The following is a 19,420-nucleotide window of genomic DNA, read 5'->3' on the forward strand; positions in this document are numbered from 1 at the left end:
CCCCTCCCCCCCCCACCCCACCCCCCTCACCCCCCCCTCCCCACCCCCAACTCCCCCCCCTCCCCTCCCCCCTTCTCCCCCCCCTCCCCTCCCCCACCCCACCCCCTCCCCTCCCCCCTCTCCCCCCCTCTCCCCCCCCTCCCCTCCCCCCTTCTCCCCCCCCTCCCCTCCACCTTCTCCCCCCCCTCCCCCCCTTCTCCCCCCCCCCTCCCCTCCCCCTTCTCCCCCCCCTCCCCTCCCTCCCCCCCCCCTTCTCCCCCCCCTCCCTCCCCCCCCTCTCCCCCCCCCTCCCCCTCCCACCTTCTCCCCCCCCTCCCTCCCCCCTTCTCCCCCCCCTCCCCTCCCCCTTCTCCCCCCCCTCCCCCACCCCCCTTCTCCCCCCTCTCCCCCCCCCTCCCCTCCCCTCCCCTCCCCCCTCTCCCCCCCCTCCCCTCCCCTCTTCTCCCCCCCCTCCCCTCCCCTCTTCTCCCCCCCCTCCCCTCCCCTCTTCTCCCCTCCCCTCTTCTCCCCCCCCTCCCTCCCCTCTCCCCCCTCCCCTCCCCTCTCCCCCCTCCCCTCCCCTCCCCTCTCCCCCCTCCCCTCCCCTCTTCTCCCCCCCTCCCCTCCCCTCTTCTCCCCCCCTCCCCTCCCCTCTTCTCCTCCCCCCTCCCCTCTTCTCCTCCCCCCCTCTCCTCCCCCCCCTCCCCCTTCTCCTCCCCTCCCCCCTTCTCCTCCCCCCCTCCCCTCCCCCCTTCTCCTCCCCCCCTCCCCTCCCCCTTCTCCTCCCCCCTCCCCTCCCCCCTTCCCCTCCCCCCTTCTCCTCCCCCCTCCCCCCCCTTCTCCTCCCCCCCTCCCCTCCCCCCTCCCTCCCCCCTCCCCTCCCCCCTTCTCCTCCCCCCTCCCCCTCCCCCCTTCTCCTCCCCCCCTCCCCTCCCCTCCCCCCTTCTCCTCCCCCCCTCCCCTCCCCTCCCCCCTCCCCTCCCTCCTCCCCCCCTCCCCTCCCCTCCCCCCTTCTCCTCCCCCCCTCCCCTCCCCTCCCCCCTTCCCCTCCCCTCCCCTCCCCCCTTCCCCTCCCCTCCCCCCTTCTCCTCCCCCCCTCCCCTCCCCCCTTCTCCTCCCCCCTCCCCTCCCCCCTTCTCCTCCCCCCCTCCCCTCCCCCCTTCTCCTCCCCCCCTCCCCTCCCCCTCCCCCCCTCCCCTCCCCCCTTCTCCTCCCCCTCCCTTCCCCCCTTCTCCTCCCCCCCTCCCTTCCCCCCTTCTCCTCCCCCCCTCCCCTCCCCACTTCTCCTCCCCCCTCCCTCCCCCCTTCTCCTCCCCCCTCCCCTCCCCCCTTCTCCCCCCTCCCCTCCCCCCTTCTCCCCCCTCCCCTCCCCCCTTCTCCTCCCCCCTCCCCCTTCTCCTCCCCCCTCCCCTCCCCCTTCTCCTCCCCCCTACCCTCCCCCTTCTCCTCCCCCCTCCCCTCCCCCTTCTCCTCCCCCCTCCCCTCCCCCTCCCCCTCCCTCCCCTCCCCCTTCTCCTCCCCCTTCTCCTCCCCCCTCCCCTCCCCCCTTCTCCTCCCCCCTCCCCTCCCCCCTTCTCCTCCCCCCTTCTCCTCCCCCCTTCTCCTCCCCCCTCCTCCTCCCCCCTCCCCTCCCCTTCTCCCCCCTCCCCTCCCCTTCTCCTCCCCCCTCCCCTCCCCTTCTCCTCCCCCGTCCCCTCCCCTTCTCCTCCCCCCTCCCCTCCCCTTCTCCTCCCCCCTCCCCTCCCCTTCTCCTCCCCCTCCCCTCCCCCTCCCCCCTCCCCTCCCCCTCCTCCTCCCCCCTCCCCTCCCCCTCCTCCTCCCCCCTCCCCTCCCCCTCCTCCCCACTCCCTCCCCCCCTCCCCCCATCTCCTCCCCCCCCCTCCTCCACCCATCTCCTCCCACTGCCCCTCCTCCCCTCCCACTGCCCCTCCTCCCACTCCCCCTCCTCCCACTCCCCCTCCCCCCTCCTCCCACTTCCCCTCCCCCCTCCTCCCACTTCCCCTCCCCCCTCCTCCCACTCCCCCTCCTCCCACTCCCCCCTCCCCCCTCCTCCCACTCCCCCTCCCCCCTCCTCCCACTCCCCGTCCCCTCCTCCCACTCCCCCGTCCCCTCCTCCCACTCCCCCATTCCTCTCCCCCTCCCCCATTCCTCTCTCATCCCCCCACTCCCCCTCCCCTCCCCACACTCCCCCTCCCCTCCCCACACCCCCTCTCATCCTTCCCCTCCCCCTCTCATCCCCCCACTCCCCCTTCCCCTCTCATCCCCCCCTCCCCCTCCCATCCCCCCACTCCCCCTCCCCCTTTCATCCCCCCACTCCCCCGCCCCCTCTCATTCCCCTACTTCCCCTCCTCTCATCCCCCCACTCCCCCTCCTCTCATCCCCCCACTCCCCCTCCTCCTCTCATCCCCCCACTCCCCCTCTCCTCCCCCCTCCTCAAAAGGGAATTGGAGAAATAGTTGAAAAGAAAATATTGCAGGACTATGGGAACTAATTGGATAACTGCATCTAAGAGCCAGCACAAGTGCAATGGGCCAAAAGGTCATCTTCTGTGCAGTATGATTCCATGACTTTTATATGATCTGATCACAACCTACCGTGACTTGTACTCCACACTTTTGCTCATGTGATTGAAAATTCGATGTGGACATGCTGAGCATTGACTCCTGTGACTCTTTCATCCTAACCTATTTCAACACTATTTGTAGAGTGTGCACATTACCCAGTTTCCTTCTAATGTGCAGTATTTTACATAACACTCTTACTTGGGATCTGCGGGTCAACCAGTGTGTAGAGGCAGCGTTTCGGAGTACACGTACTTTATTTTTGGAAACTAAGGTACGAGGGAAATTAAACGTCATGTGTGTTGAATATCCTCCACATGCATACAGACTGAGGTAAATTTTCATCTTTATCAGTCCCAGGTGCAGAACCCTAGCAGGGAATTTCCCAATTCCCTATTCATTTTAAGCATGATGCTGGGGTAATATATTAGTGTAGATAGAGGATTAGCTAACTAACAGAAAACAGAGAGTTGAGATAAATGGGTCATTTTCACGTCGACAAGCTGTAACTAGTGGGGTGCCAAAGGGATCAGTGCTGGGGCATCAAGTATTTACAATCTATATTAATGACTTGGATGAAGGGACTGAGTGTATTGTAGCCACATGAGCTGACGATAGAAAAATAGTTTGGAAAGCAAGTTGAGAGGAGGACACAAAGAGTCTGCACGGAGATATAGATAGATTAAGTGAGTGGGGGAAAAATTGGCAAATGGAGTATAATGTGGGAAAATGTGAGGTTATCCACTTTGGCAGGAAGGACAGAAAACCAAAGTATTATTTAAATGGAGACTGCAGAATGCGGCAGTACAGAGGGATCTGGGTGTCCTCGTACATGAATCACAAGAAGTTAGCATGCAGGTACAGCAAGTAATTAGGAAGGCAAGTGGAATGTTGGCATTTATTGCAAGGGGGATGGATAAAAGTAGGGAAGTCTTGCTACAACTGTACAGCATGTTGGTGAGACCACATCTAGCATACTGCATACAGTTTTGGTTTCCTTACTTAAGGAGGGATATACTTGCATTGGAAGCATGTGAGCCGCATGGAAGATGGCAGGATCTCCAAGGACACATTGTACAGCGAGCTCATCACTGGTACCAGACCCACCGGCCGTCCATGGCTCCGCTTTAAAGACGTCTGCAAACGCGACATGAAATCCTGTGACATTGATCACAAGTCTTGGGAGTCAGTTGCCAGTGTTCGCCAGAGCTGGCGGGCAGCCATAAAGGTGGGGCTAAAGCGTGGTGAATCGAAGAGACTTAGCAGTTGGCAGGAAAAAAGACAAGCGCAAGGGGAGAGCCAACTGTGTAACAGCCCCGACAACCAATTTTATCTGCAGCACCTGTGGAAGAGTCTGTCACTCTAGAATTGGCCTTTATAGCCACTCCAGGCGCTGCTTCACAAACCACTGACCACCTCCAGGCGCTTACCCATTGTCTCTCGAGACAAGGAGGCCAAAGAAGAAGGAAGCAGTTCAGAGAAGGTTCACTAGGCTGATTCCAAGGATGAAGGGGGTGTCTTATGAGGAAAGGTTGAGCAGGCGAGGTCAATACTCATTGGAGTTTAGAAGAATGAGAGGGGGTCTTATTGAAATATACAAGATTCTGAGGAGGCTTGACAGGGTAGATGCAGAGAGGATGTTTCCCCTTGTGTTTTCTGTTAAATCTATATAGCTTTGCTCAGTTACTTTAACAAAATATAGATTATTTTATATTACTGAATTCAAGTAATACACTTTTAAAGAATCAGGCAAGAAAGAAAGACTAGCATTAATATAGCGCACTTCACGACTTCGGAACATCCCAAAGCATCAATGAAGTGTTTTCAAATGTAGTCACTGTTGTAGAGAAATAAAAGTGCAGAATAATTTTCTGATGAGGGAGAAAGAGAATGACAGAACATAGGTATTAGAAACACATTCTTAATATTCACTACCTGATTTACAAGGAGATTTACAAGAATGTTGCCCAGACTTGAAAATTGCAACTATGAGGAAAGATTGGATCGGCTAGGGTTGTTTTCCTGAGAACAGAGGAGGCTGAGGGGTGACTTAATTGAGGTGTACAAGGTTATGAGGGGCCTAGATAGAGTAGACAGGAAGGACCTGTTTCCCTGAGCGGAGAGCTCAATTACCAGAGGACACAGATTTAAGGTGATTGTTCGAAGGATTAGAGGGAACATGAGGAAAATGGTATGCACCCAGAGGGTGGTGAGTGTCTGGAATTCACTGCCAGGAATGGTGGTGGAGGCAGAAACCCTCAATTCTTTTAAAAGGTAACTGGACCTGCACCTGAAGTGCAGTAACCTGCAAGGCTATGGACCAGGTGCTGGAAGGTGGGATGAGATTGGGCAACTAGTTTTATTGGCCGGCACGGACACAATGTGCTGAATGACCTCCATAGAACATAGAATATTACAGCGCAGTACAGGCCCTTCGGCCCTCGATGTTGCGCCGACCTGTGAAACCATCTGACCTACACTATTCCATTTTCATCCATATGTCTATCCAATGACCACTTAAATGCCCTTAAAGTTGGCGAGTCTACTACTGTTGCAGGCAGGGCGTTCCACGCCCCTACTACTCTCTGTGTAAAGAAACTACCTCTGACATCTGTCCTATATCTATCACCCCTCAACTTAAAGCTATGTCCCCTCGTGTTTGCCATCACCATCCGAGGAAAAAGACTCTCACTATCCACCCTATCTAACCCTCTGATTATCTTATATGTCTCTATTAAGTCACCTCTCCTCCTCATTCTCTCTAACGAAAACAACCTCAAATCCCTCAGCCTTTCCTCGTAAGACCTTCCCTCCATACCAGGCAACATCCTAGTAAATCTCCTCTGCACCCTTTCCAAAGCTTCCACATCCTTCCTATAATGCGGTGACCAGAACTGCACGCAATACTCCAGGTGCGGCCGCACCAGAGTTTTGTACAGCTGCGGCATGACCTCGTGGCTCCGAAACTCGATCCCCCTACTAATAAAAGCTAACACACCATATGCCTTCTTAACAGCCCTATTAGCCTGGGTGGCAACTTTCAGGGATTTATGTACCTGGACACCAAGATCTCTCTGCTCATCTACACTACCAAGAATCTTCCCATTAGCCCAGTACTCTGCATTCCTGTTACTCCTTCCAAAGTGAATCACCTCACACTTTTCCGCATTAAACTCCATTTGCCATCTCTCAGCCCAGCTCTGCAGCCTATCTATATCCCTCTGTAACCTACAACATCCTTCGGCACTATCCACAACTCCACCGACCTTCGTGTCATGTCATCCGCAAATTTACTAACCCACCCTTCTACACCCTCATCCAGGTCATTTATAAAAATGACAAACAGCAGTGGCTTCAAAACAGATCCTTGCGGTACACCACTAGTAACTAAACTCCAGGATGAACATTTGCCATCAACCACCACCCTCTGTCTTCTTTCAGCTAGCCAATTTCTGATCCAAAGCACTAAATCACCTTCAATCCCATACTTCCGTATTTTCTGCAATAGCCTACCGTGGGGAACCTTATCAAATGCCTCACTGAAATCCATATACACCACACCCACAGCTTTACCCTCATCCACCTGTTTGGTCACCTTCTCAAAAAACTCAATAAGGTTTGTGAGGCACGACCTACCCTTCACAAAACCGTGCTGACTATCTCTAATGTACTTATTCTTTTCAAGATGATTATAAATCCTGTCTCTTATAACCTTTTCCAACATTTTACCCACAACCGAAGTAAGGCTCACAGGTCTATAATTACCAGGGCTGTCTCTACTCCCCTTCTTGAACAAGGGAACAACATTTGCTATCCTCCAGTCTTCCGGCACTATTCCTGTCGACAATGACGACATAAAGATCAAGGTCAAAGGCTCTGCAATCTCCTCCCTGGCTTCCCAGAGAATCCTAGGATAAATCTCATCTGGCCCAGGGGACTTATCTATTTTCACACTTTCCAAAATTGCTAACACCTCCTCCTTGTGAACCTCAATCCCATCTAGCCTAGTAGTCTGTATCTCAGTATTCTCCCCGACAACATTTTCTTTCTCTACTGTAAATACTGACGAAAAATATTCATTTAACGCTTCCCCTATCTCCTCTGATTCCACACACAACTTCCCACTACTATCCTTGATTGGCCCTAATCTAACTCTAGTCATTCTTTTATTCCTGATATACCTATAGAAAGCCTTAGGGTTTTCCTTGATCCTATCCGCCAATGACTTCTCGTGTCCTTTCCTCGCTTTTCTTAGCTCTCCCTTTAGATCCTTCCTGGCTAGCTTGTAACTCTCAAGCGCCCTAACTGAGCCTTCACGTCTCATCCTAACATAAGCCTTCTTCCTACTCTTGACAAGCGCTTCAACTTCTTTAGTAAACCATGGCTCCCTCGCTCGACAACTTCCTCCCTGCCTGACAGGTACATACTTATCAAGGACACGCAGTAGCTGCTCCTTGAATAAGCTCCACATTTCGATTGTGCCCATCCCCTGCAGTTTCCTTCCCCATCCTACACATCCTAAATCTTGCCTAATCGCGTCATAATTTCCTTTCCCCCAGCTATAATTCTTTCCCTGCGGTATATACCTGTCCCTGCCCATTGCTAAGGTAAACCTAACCGAATTGTGATCACTATCACCAAAGTGCTCACCTACATCTAAATCTAACACCTGGCCGGGTTCATTACCCAGTACCAAATCCAATGTGGCATCGCCCCTGGTTGGCCTGTCTACATACTGTGTCAGAAAACCCTCCTGCACACACTGGACAAAAACTGACCCATCTAAAGTACTCGAACTATAGTATTTCCAGTCAATATTTGGAAAGTTAAAGTCCCCCATAACAACTACCCTGTTACTCTCGCTCCTGTCGAGAATCATCTTCGCTATCCTTTCCTCTACATCTCTGGAACTATTCGGAGGTCTATAGAAAACTCCCAACAGGGTGACCTCTCTTCTCCTGTTTCTAACCTCGGCCCATACTACCTCAGTAGACGAGTCCTCAAACGTCCTTTCTGCCGCCGTAATACTCTCCTTGATTAACAATGCCACACCCACCCCCTCTTTTACCATCTTCTCTGTTCTTACTGAAACATCTAAATCCCGGAACCTGCAACATCCATTCCTGTCCCTGCTCTACCCATGTCTCCGAAATGGCCACAACATCGAGATCCTAGGTACCAACCCATGCTGCAAGCTCACCCACCTTATTCCGGATGCTCCTGGCGTTGAAGTAGACACACTTTAAACCAAGTTCTTGCTTGCCAGTGCCCTCTTGCGTCTTTGTAACCTTATCCCTGACCTCACTACTCTCAAAATCCTGTACACTGGAACTACAATTTAGGTTCCCATCCCCCTGCTGAATTAGTTTAAACCCCCCCGAAGAGCACTAGCAAATCTCCCCACCAGGATATTGGTACCCCTCTGGTTCAGGTGAAGACCATCCTGTTTGTAGAGGTCCCACCTACCCCAGAAAGAGCCCCAATTATCCAGGAAACCAAAACCCTCCCTCCTGCACCATCCCTGCAGCCACGTGTTCAATTCCTCTCTCAGAGATAACAACCTCTGTGCTGTAATTTTTCTATAGTTCTATTGAATGGATAATAGAAATGTGTTTTTAATCCATTATTTACCAAATTATTCTGGTTCAGTGGAAGCAGGGGTTTGTATTCAGCGGGAGTATGTACACAGTTGGAACCAATGTATGGCTTGTGGTCTCTGAGGATAAGCCTTTGAGGGTTGTCACATTCTGAGGTCCTTAGCCTACAGTATTAATTATTTTACATAATAGCAAGACAAGGCCAATGTACTGGAGAGAAGAATCCAGTGGGTTCCCCCAGGGGTTGGTATGCAGAACATTGCTTTTATTGTTATATATAAATAACCTGGACTTGAATATAGGGCAGTCAGTTTTGAAGTTGGTTGATGATACACAACTTGGCAACAGTAAATGGTGAACATAGAACTGGTGAAATGGCAGACGTGTGACATGCAAGTTAATGTGGATTAGTGTGAAGTGATGCACTTTAGAAGGAACAACATGGAGAGGCAGTATAATCGAAATGGTACTATTTTGAGGGTGCACATTCACAAATCCTTAAAGGTGACGTTGCAAGTTGATAAGGCAGTTTAGAAAGCATATGGGATACTTGGCTTTGTTAATAAGGGAATTGAATACAGTGCTACAGCAGTTCTATCTTTGTATAAATGTTTGGAACTACTGAGCAGGTCAGGTAGCATCTGTGGATAGAGAAATATAACTCTGCTGTTTCCCACTAGACTTACCTATTCCAATGCAATCCTGGTTCTACCCTCCATAAACCTGACATCCAAAACTCTGTTGCCCCATATCCTAACTCACACGTAGTGCTTGCTAACCTATGTTGGCTCCCAGTTAAGCAACACCTCAATTTTTAAATTCTCATCCTTGTTTTCAAATCCTTCCATGGTCTCGCCCTCCCTATCTCTGTAATCTCCTCCAGCCCCACAACCCTCGCGATATCCGCACTCATCTAATTCCGGCCTCTTGAGCATCCCTGATTTTAATCGCTCCACCATTGGTGGCCGTGCCTTCAGCTATCTAGGCCCTAAGCTCCAGAATTACACCCCCAAACCTCTCTGCCTCACTTTCCTCCTTTAAGACGCAACTTAAAACCTACCTCTTTGACCAAGTTTTTGGTCATCTGATCTAATATCGCCTTACGTGACTCAGTGTCAAATTTTGTTTTATAATGCTCTTGTGAAGCGCTTTGGGATGTTTTATTCCATTAAAGGTGCGAAACAAATAAAAGATCTTGTTTATGTGTAGATGCTGCTGCTACTGGGATTGGCCTGTGCACTAGCTGCTGGGATTGGCCTGTGCACTAGCTGCTGGGATTGGCCTGTGCACTAGCTGCTGGGATTGGCCTGTGCACTAGCTGCTGGGATTGGCCTGTGCACTAGCTGCTGGGGTTTGCTAAGCTGCTACGCTCTGCCAGCAGATGGGGCTTTCATTCCTTCCTTGGTTTAAAAAAAAGGTTAATCATTTTATATCAGAAAATGCCCACGGCCAACCATCGGAAAAACATTTACGAAGCATTTAAATGGCTGCGGATACAAGCAACCAATTAACTGGAGACGGGATGGGTTGGAAAAGCAGCAGTTTTAACATCTAAAGAATGAAATGAAGGACTTGTAATTAGTGCTTATGGCAGGATGATGAGGAAGGGCCAGGCTATGTCGAGTCTGAGCTCCTGTGGTTTTAGATACTTGACTCCAGTCTTAGCCCATTAATTTATCTAACTCCTACACAGGTATATTTATAGCAGGAAGAAGGAGTAGAAGAGAAAGTGCTTTAGCCAGGACCCTCTCAGTTTCATGCCTAATCCACAACCTCAATGAATGTGGTATCTTCAGCTTTGCCATGTGAGTACATTATGGAAAATCCACTGCATCCTTTGAAATGACAAACTCTGTTCTCCTCTGTGATTCTCACTGAGATTTCATTGCCAAAGACTAAAATGCAGCTCAACAGGTAGTGAGGTTCTGCACAATCTCCAGATTATCCACTGTTTTAAGTATCACTATTGAGCAGTGAATGGCCCTAGTCTTTGGAGAGTTAATGTCGCAGATCGGTGAGCACCGGTTAGCTTTCTACAGTTGTCCCCAAGCCCCCTCCCTGTCTGTAACACTCTTCTTTCTGACAATGATTCCATATCCATTTCTTTTGACTCTCATCTAAAACATTTTCTAATTGTTGTTATTTTCATAGTTCCTATTGCAAACTATTGATCTCAGTTACAAATGATTTGCTGCAAGTTCTGTCCTCCAGACTCTAATTACTATTGATAACTCAAAAATTCAATTGATGAAAATTGTAACAAGTTTTCGGATTCCTATTAATCCAGATGCAATAGCATTTGATTGATCCAAGTTATTATTTATTAATAATTCTACTTCTCCATATCAACTTGTTTTATTAAAAAATTAATATTTTCTTTACTAGATACGGCAGTTTACTGATGATTAAATCAGATATTAATTCACTGATGATGAACTATTAGGAGCTCAAATGCTATAAAGTGACAACGTATAAATTTATTATACTCCTGGAAACCAAACCAACTGAATTTCTGTTGCTCTGTTTCATTGCACACATTCAATTTTTTTTAAAAGTTAGTGTAAAATTCAACATTATAGAACTTTACAGAGACAATGTTTGAAAGCAATCATCTTTCTGTAGTGAAGATGATTTGGTGATGAAAGGGAAAGCTTGGGGATGATTACATGACAGTGTTTTGTGAGAAAGTCAGGAGAGATGTTTATTATTATTATCACTGGGATGTTGCTGTTTTTCCCACAATGAGGCTATGAGCATTTTATATTCCCATACTGTTTGTCCTAAACTCTGAAACCTGTTCCGCGACATAAGGCAAGTACTTGGTGGAGGTGACATCATTGCCCACAGTACAATAAAAACTGTCAGACCTCCTTTAGAAACAAAAACAGAAAAGGAACATTCTTCAGCTTCCAGACTCCTGATCATTACCTGCTGCTCTGATTGACTGGTGGAACAGTCTCGATGGGGCTGAATGGCCTCCTGCTGTTCCTGTAATATGATCTGGCTGTGCCTATCATGATCAAATAGTTCACCAACATGAGTGAGGTAGCAGAGGAGTGTTGTGTGTGAGTGGGGAACAGACTGGGAGAAAGCCCAGCAGCCAGTGCCTTGAGAAAATGACTTGACTCTGACTGAGGGCTGGGCTGGCAGGGTTGGGCTGGCAGGGATGGGCTGGCAGGGTTGGGCTGGCAGGGCTGGGCTGGCAGGGTTGGGCTGGCAGGGCTGGGCTGGCAGGGATGGGCTGGCAGGGATGGGCTGGGCTGGCAGGGTTGGGCTGGCAGGGATGGGCTGGCAGGGTTGGGCTCGCAGGGATGGGCTGCGCTGGGCTGGCAGGGTTGGGCTGGGCAGGGATGGGCTGGCAGGGTTGGGCTGGCAGGGCTGGGCTGGCAGGGTTGGTCTGAGCAGGGTTGGGCTGAGCAGGGTTGGGCTGGCAGGGTAGGGCTGGGCTGGCAGGGTTGGGCTGGGCTGGGCTGGCAGGGTAGGGCTGGGCTGGCAGGGTAGGGCTGGGCTGGGCTGGGCTGGCAGGATAGGGCTGGGCTGGCAGGGTTGGGCTGGCAGGGCTGGGCTGAGCCGGCAGGGATGGGCTGGGCTGGGCTGGGCTGAGCTGGCAGGGCTGGGCAGGCAGGGATGGGCTGGGCTGGCAGGGCAGGGCTGGCAGGGTTAGAACAAAGAAGAACAAAGAAAATTACAGCACAGGAACAGGCCCTTCGGCCCTCCAAGCCTGCGCCGATCCAGATGCTCTACCTAAACATGTCGCCTATTTTCTAAGGGTCTGTATCTCTTTGCTTCCTGCCCATTCATGTATCTGTCTAGATACATCTTAAAAGACGCTATCGTGTTCGCATCTACCACCTCCACTGGCAACGCGTTCCAGGCACCCACCACCCTCTGCGTAAAGAAATTTCCACACATATGCCCCCTAAACTTTTCCCCTCTCACTTTGAACTCGTGACCCCTAGTATTTGAATCCTCCACTCTGGGAAAAAGCCTCTTGCTATCCACCCTGTTTATACCTCTCATGATTTTGTACACCTCAATCAGGTCCCCCCTCAACCTCCGCCTTTCTCATGAAAATAATCCTAATCTACTCAACCTCTCTTCATAGCTAGCGCCCTCCATACCAGGCAACATCCTGGTGAACCTCCTCTGCACCCTCTCCAAAGCATCCACATCCTTTTGGTAATGTGGCGACCAGAACTGCACGCAGTATTCCAAATGTGGCCGAACCAAAGTCTTATACAACTGTAACATGACCTGCCAACTCTTGTACTCAATACCCCGTCCGATGAAGGAAAGCATGCCGTATGCCTTCTTGACCACTCTATTTACCTGCATTGCCACCTTCAGGGAACAATGGACCTGAACACCCAAATCTCTCTGTACATCAATTTTCCCCAGGACTTTTCCATTTACTGTATAGTTCACTCTTGAATTGGATCTTCCAAAATGCATCACCTCGCATTTACCCTGATTGAACTCCATCTGCCATTTCTCTGCCCAACTCTCCAATCTATCTATATTCTGCTGTATTCTCTGACAGTCCCCTTCACTATCTGCTACTCTACCAATCTTAGTGTCGTCTGCAAACTTGCTAATCAGACCACCTATACTTTCCTCCAAATCATTTATGTATATCACAAACAACAGTGGTCCCAGCACGGATCCCTGTGGAACACCACTGGTCACACGTCTCCATTTTGAGAAGCTCCCTTCCACTGCTACTCTCTGTCTCCTGTTGCCCAGCCAGTTCTTTATCCATCTAGCTAGTACACCCTGGATCCCATGCGACTTCACTTTCTCCATCAGCCTACCATGGGGAACCTTATCAAACGCCTTACTGAAGTCCATGTATATGACATCTACAGCCCTTCCCTCATCAATCAACTTTGTCACTTCCTCAAAGAATTCTATTAAGTTGGTAAGACATGACCTTCCCTGCACAAAACCATGTTGCCTATCACTGATAAGCCCTTCTTCCAAATGGGAATAGATCCTATCCCTCAGTATCTTCTCCAGCAGCTTCCCTACCACTGACGTCAGGCTCACCGGTCTATAATTACCTGGATTATCCCTGCTACCCTTCTTAAACAAGGGGACAACATTAGCAATTCTCCAGTCCTCTGGGACCTCACCCGTGTTTAAGGATGCTGCAAAGATATCTGTTAAGGCCCCAGCTATTTCCTCTCTCGCTTCCCTCAGTAACCTGGGATAGATCCCATCCGGACCTGGGGACTTGTCCACCTGCAGGGCCGGCAGGGCTGGGCAGGCAGGGATGGGCTGGGCTGGCAGGACTGGATGGGCAGGGCTGGGTTGGCAGTGCAGGGCTGGCAGGGCAGGGCTGGATGGGCAGGGCTGGGTTGGCAGGCAGGGCAGGGCTGGCAGGGCTGGGTTGGCAGGGTAGGGCTGGGCTGGGCTGGGCTGGCAGGGTAGGGCTGGCAGGGCTGGGCTGGGCTGAGCTGACAGGGATGGGCTGGGCTGGGCTGAGCTGGCAGGGTTGGCAGGGCAGGGCAGGGCAGGCAGGGATGGGCAGGGCAGGGCGGGCTGGCAGGGCTGGGCAGGGCTGAGCTGGCAGGGTTGGGCAGGCAGGGATGGGCAGGGCTGGGCTGGGCTGGCAGGGCTGGGTTGGCAGGGCTGGGTTGGCAGGGCAGGGCTGGGTTGGCAGGGCTGGGTTGGCAGGGCAGGGCTGGGTATGCAGGGCTGGGCTGGGCAGGGCAGGGCAGGGCTGGGCTGGGCTGGGCTGGGCAGGCAGGGCAGGGCTGGCAGGGCAGATCTGGGCAGGGCTGGGTTGGCAGGGCAGGGCTGGCAGGGCAGAGCTGGGCTGGGCTGGCAGGGTAGAGCTGGGCAGGCAGGGCTGGGCTGGCAGGGCTGGGCTGGGGGATCAGTGGCACGTCTTGCTCCCATTTCCTTGGACGCCTGAAGTGCCAGCCTAAGATCCAATACCTAGAGGGCAGTCGCGAACTTCCTTTGGAAGCTGCAAAACTTTTGCTGCGCTTCAAAGTAGAGCTGGTCACAACAAAAGAGGAGTTGGCGGCGGCCATCGCTTGGAGATTGCAGGCTCCCGGGACACAGCCTGGACACCAGGAGCAAAGGGGCGGCCAGGGCAATGCAGCCGGAGCTGGGCAGACGGTAGGAGCTGCGGAGCGGCCGCCACATCCAGTGCTTCCCCCCGGCTGGGGCTTGGCAGCCGAGTTCCAGAGAGAGAGAGAGAGAGAGTTCCAGCGACTGTCCGCACCCTTCCACAGCCATCTCCAGCTGCCAGATAGCCCAGGAGATACTGCAATCCCCTTTTCCCCCTTCTCCCCCACTCCCCCATCCCTGCACCATGGCTTCCATCACAGCCAAGGCTCTTTACAGCTTCCAGAGTGAGAATCCTGAGGAGATCAGCATCCAGGAGAATGAGCAGCTGCTGGTTTTTAACGAGAAGTCTTTGGATGGTTGGCTAGAAGGCCAGAATAGCCGGGGAGACAAAGGACTCTTCCCAGCTTCTTATGTGGAAATTCTCAAACCCAGTACACCCTCATCCTACACCTCCAACTCCTCTTCCACTCATCACTCCAGCCCTGCAAGCTCACCAGGGAGTCACTCCTCATTCTACAGCTTGAGTTCTGCTGCCCCTTATCAACAGGGCAGCTATGAGGAAGATGATGATGATGACTGGGATGACTGGGATGACTCTTGTACAGTGGTCGATGAACCTGGAGTGATCAGTAACACCAATGGTCACAATCATCTCTATCCTTACACAGCCACCCCTTATCCCAGTGTGGTTTGCAGGCAGAAACCATCAGTGGAAAGGCAGGACAGCACTGCTAGCAGGCTCAGCACTAAAAGTAGCGCTGTGGGCAAGAATTTCAACCGCTTCTCAAGTTTTGTGAGGTCTGGTGGGGAGGCTTTCATCCTGGGTGAGGTGCCCTCTGTCGTTAAGACCACAGAAACCTACTGTGTGGTGATGAGTGCCAATGGGCCTCAGTGGAATGACAGCCCTCACCCCTTCACCTGCACTATCGAGGAACCCACCAAGCAGACCAAGTTTAAGGGCATTAAGAGTTACATCTCCTACAAGCTGACCCCTAGTCAAACCAACTACCCTGTGTACCGTCGCTACAAGCACTTTGACTGGCTGCACAACAGGCTACTGCACAAGTTTTCTGTGATCTCCGTGCCACATCTGCCCGAGAAACAGGCCACGGGCCGATTCGAAGATGACTTCATTGAAAAACGCAAGAGGCGCTTGATTCTGTGGATGGGTCACATGACGAGCCACCCAGTGCTGTCCCAGTATGAAGGATTCCAGCATTTCCTGACTTGCACAGACGACAGAGCTTGGAAACAGGGGAAAAGGCGGACAGAGAAGGACGAGTTGGTCGGCGCCAATTCTTTCCTCACCATCCAAATCCCACAGGAACATCAGGATCTTCAGGATGTGGAAGAGAGGGTGGACACATTTAAAACCTTCTCCAAGAGAATGGATGACAGCGTGCTACAACTGACCAACGTGGCTGCTGACCTCTGCCGCAAACACGCTGGAGGCTTCAGGAAGGAATTTCAAAAATTAGGCAATGCCTTTAATTCGATAAGTCAGGCATTTGAGATGGATCAACCACACCTGGCGATCCCCCTGAACAAGGCCATTTCCAATACGGGGAAAACTTATGAAGCCATCGGGGAGTTGTTTGCAGAGCAGCCCAAGAATGATCTGTTCCATATGTTGGATACACTTTCCCTGTACCAGGGCCTGCTGTCCAATTTCCCAGATATGATTCATGTTCAGAAAGGTAAGCTCACCTCACAATTATAGCAGATTATCTCTGTTTGCTTCACATCAGGTACCAGATGTAAGATTCATCTCCTCCAATCTCGCAAGATACACTCTATCCCTGAGATGTTGAGGTTCTCCCTGATGTGATTAACTTTTGTTGGTCCTCCTGAGCTGGGAGCTCAGTACAAATGAATTTGTGTTAGCTGACAAGTGCCAGGTACAGAAAAGAAACAGTCTTAAACCTCAAACTTTTCTTATCTCAGTAGCTCCATTGGTATATATCTGTTATCTGTACAAGTCAAGGTCCAAGGACATTCATTGTACTTGTAATCTGTGATGATCTTGTCATGCACAATGGAACAATGTCGTCGACAGTGGACAAGTCAAACAGCTATACAGACTCGACCTAAGATGTCACTGAACAGTTGCAGACCACTCTGAGGGGGGAGCGTGAACAGCTGGCAGTCGTTGGTACTAATGACATGGGTCGGAAGAGGGATGTGGACCTGCAGGCAGAGTTTAGGGAGCTAGAAAGGAAACTAGCAAGCAGGACCTCAAAAGTAGCAATCTCCAGAGGATAGTGCAGATGAATGCATGGCTGGAAAGATGATGCAGGAGGGAGGGCTTTCGATTCCCAGGACACTGGGTCCAGCTCTGGAGAAGAGGGGTTAATAACCAGGGGGCATAGATTTAAGGTAAGGGGCAGGAGGTTTAGAGGGGATTTGAGGAAACGTTTTTCACCCAGAGGGTGGGTGGAATCTGGAAAACACTGCCTGAAGGGGTGGTAGAGGCAGGAACCCTCACAACATTTAAGAAGTATTTAGATGAGCACTTGAAATGTCATAGCATACAAGGCTACGGGCCACGGAAAATGGGATTAAAATAGTTAGGTGCTTGATGGCCAGCACGGACACGATGGGCCGAAGGGCCTGTTTCTGTGCTGTATGACTCTATGACTCTAAGATGGGACCTGTACAGGCCAGACGGGTTGCACCTGAACAAAGCTGGGACAAATTTCCTTGCGGGACAGTTTGCTAGTGCTATTGGGGAGGGTTTAAACTAACTTGGCAGGGATGTGGGAAGCAGGAGATAATACAAGAGAAGAATGCAAGGTGCACAGAGAACTGGGAGAGACAGATTGCACTAGAATAAGTTATTAGGTGGGTCAGTGTAAGAGGAAAAGTAATAAAGTCTGAATTAGGGTTACTGTGCATGTATGTGAATGCATGGAGCGTGGTAAATAAGGTTGATGAGTTGCAGGTGTAGATAGCCATGTGGAAGTATGATGTTGTAGCAATAATGGAGTCCTGGCTCAAAGAAGGGCAGGACCGGGTACTAAATATTCAAGGATACAAGGTGTTCAGGAAAGATAGGAAAGGAAGGAAAGGGGAGAGTTGGAGGTATTGATTAAGGAGAACATTGCAGTGCTGGACAGAGAGGATGTCCCAGGGGGTCAAGGACAGAATCTGTTTGGCTGGAGCTGAGGAACAAAACAGGTGCAATTACCTTGCTCGGTGCAGTCTATAGGCCACCAACTAGTAGGAAAGATGTAGAGGAATAAATTTGCAAGGAAATTACAAAGAGGTGCAAAAACTATAGAGTAGTTATAATGGGAGGCTTTAATTATCCGAATATAGACCGGGATGGGTTGTAGTGTAAAGGGCAGAGAGAAGCAAGAGTTCCTAGAGTGTGTATAGCAGTATGTTTCCAGTGCAATGAGAAAGGAGGCACTGCTAGACCTGGTTCTTGGGAATGAGGTGGGCCAAGTGGATCAAGTGTCATTCGGGAACCATTGGGGACAGTGATCATAAGGTTTAGGCTGGCTATGGAGAAGGTCAAGGAACAATCCAGAGTAAGAATAATGAATTGGGGGAAAGCCAACTTCAGTGGGGTAAGAATGGATCTGACGCAGATAATTGGAATCAAAGGTTGGCAGGCAAAACGGTAACTGAACAATGGGTTGCTTTTAAAGAAAAGATAGTTCGGGCACAATCCAGGTACATTCCCACAAAGGGGAAAGGTAGGGCAAACAAATCCAGAGCACCCTGGATGACAAAAGCGATAGAGATTAAGACAAGAAAGAAAAAGTGTGTTTATGACAATGTCAGGTGGATAACACAACCAAGAACCCCGGGCTGAATATAGAAGGTTCAGAGGGGAAGTGAAAAAGCAAATAAGAGAAGCAAAGAGGGGGTATGAAAAGAGACTGGCATCTAATATAAAAGGGAATCCCAAAGTTTTCGATAGGCATATAAATAATAAAAGGGAGGTGAAAGGAGGAGTGGGGCCGATTAGGGACCAAAAAGGGGATTTACGCATGGAGGCAGAGGGCATAGCTGAGGTATTAAATGAATAATTTGCATGACTTTACCAAGGGAGAAGATGCTGTGTAGGCCATTGTGAAAGAGGAGGTAATTCAGACACTAGAGGGGTTTAAAATTGGTAAGGAGGCAGTATTGGATGGGCTGTCTGTATTTAAAGTGGATAAGGCACCAGGACCAGATGAGATGCATCCAAAGATATTGAGGGAAGTGAGAGTGGAAATTGCAGAGGCACTGGCCTTAATTTTCCAATCTTCCTTAGACTGTGGGGTGATGCCAGAGAACTGGAGAATTGCAAATGTTACGCTTGTTCAAAAAAGTGTTTAAAGATAAGCCCAGCAATTACAGGCCAGTCAGTTTAACCTCGGTGGTGAGGAAGCTTCTAGAAACGATAATTCGGGACAAAATTAACAGTCCCTTGGGCAAATGCGGGTTAATTAGGGAAAGCCAGCATGGATTTGTGATGGGCAAATCGTGTTTAACTAATTTGCTGGAATTTTATGATGAGGTAACAGAGAAAGTTGATGAGAGTAATGCTGTTTATATGGTGAACATGGACTTCCAAAAAGCATTTCATAAAGTGCAACATAACAGACTTGTGAGCAAAGTTAAAACTCATGGAATAAAAGGGACAGTAGCAACATGGATGCGAAATTGGCTGAGTGACAGGAAACAGAGAGTAGTGGTTAATGGATGTTTTTCGGACTGGAGGAAAGTTTGTAGTGGAGTTCCCCAGGGATCAGTGTTGTGATCCTTGCTCTTCCTGATGTATATTAATGACCTAGACCTTGGTATACAGGGCACAATTTCAAAATTTACAGATGATACAAAACTTGGAAACATTGTGAACTGTGAGGAGGTTAGTGTAGAATTTCAAAAGGACATTGACAAGTTAGTGGAATGGGAGGACAAGTGGCAGATGGAATTTAAAGCAGAGAAATGTGAAGTGATTCATTTTGGTAGGAAGAACATGGAGAGACAATATAGAATGAAGGGTACATTTCTAAAGGGGCTGCAGGAGCAGAGGGACCTGAGTATAAATGTGCATAAATTATTGAAGGTGGCAGGACAGGTTGAGAGAGCAGTTAATAAAGCATACAGTATCCTGGGCTTTATTAATAGGGGCATAGAGTACAAGAGCAAGGAAGTTATGTTAAACTTGTGTTATGTTAAACAGCCTCACCTGGAGTATTGTGTCCAGTT

At 50.5% G+C, this 19,420-nt stretch overlaps 1 protein-coding gene across 2 annotated transcripts in view; it reads left to right on the plus strand.

Annotated features, from left to right (window-relative positions):
- Positions 1 to 14,143: 14,143 nt before the first annotated feature.
- Positions 14,144 to 19,420, plus strand: part of snx33 (sorting nexin 33) — a 28,540-nt gene continuing 23,263 nt past the window's right edge. For both annotated transcript variants that reach the window (XM_068015636.1, XM_068015637.1), the window contains exon 1: positions 14,144 to 15,912. In XM_068015636.1, the coding sequence (XP_067871737.1) occupies positions 14,460 to 15,912 (1,453 nt within the window). In that variant the 5' untranslated portion in view covers positions 14,144 to 14,459. The remainder of the gene's footprint in view (positions 15,913 to 19,420) is intronic.

This window comes from Heterodontus francisci, chromosome 35 (genome assembly GCF_036365525.1).
Source record: "Heterodontus francisci isolate sHetFra1 chromosome 35, sHetFra1.hap1, whole genome shotgun sequence".
Taxonomy (NCBI): Eukaryota; Metazoa; Chordata; class Chondrichthyes; order Heterodontiformes; family Heterodontidae; genus Heterodontus; species Heterodontus francisci.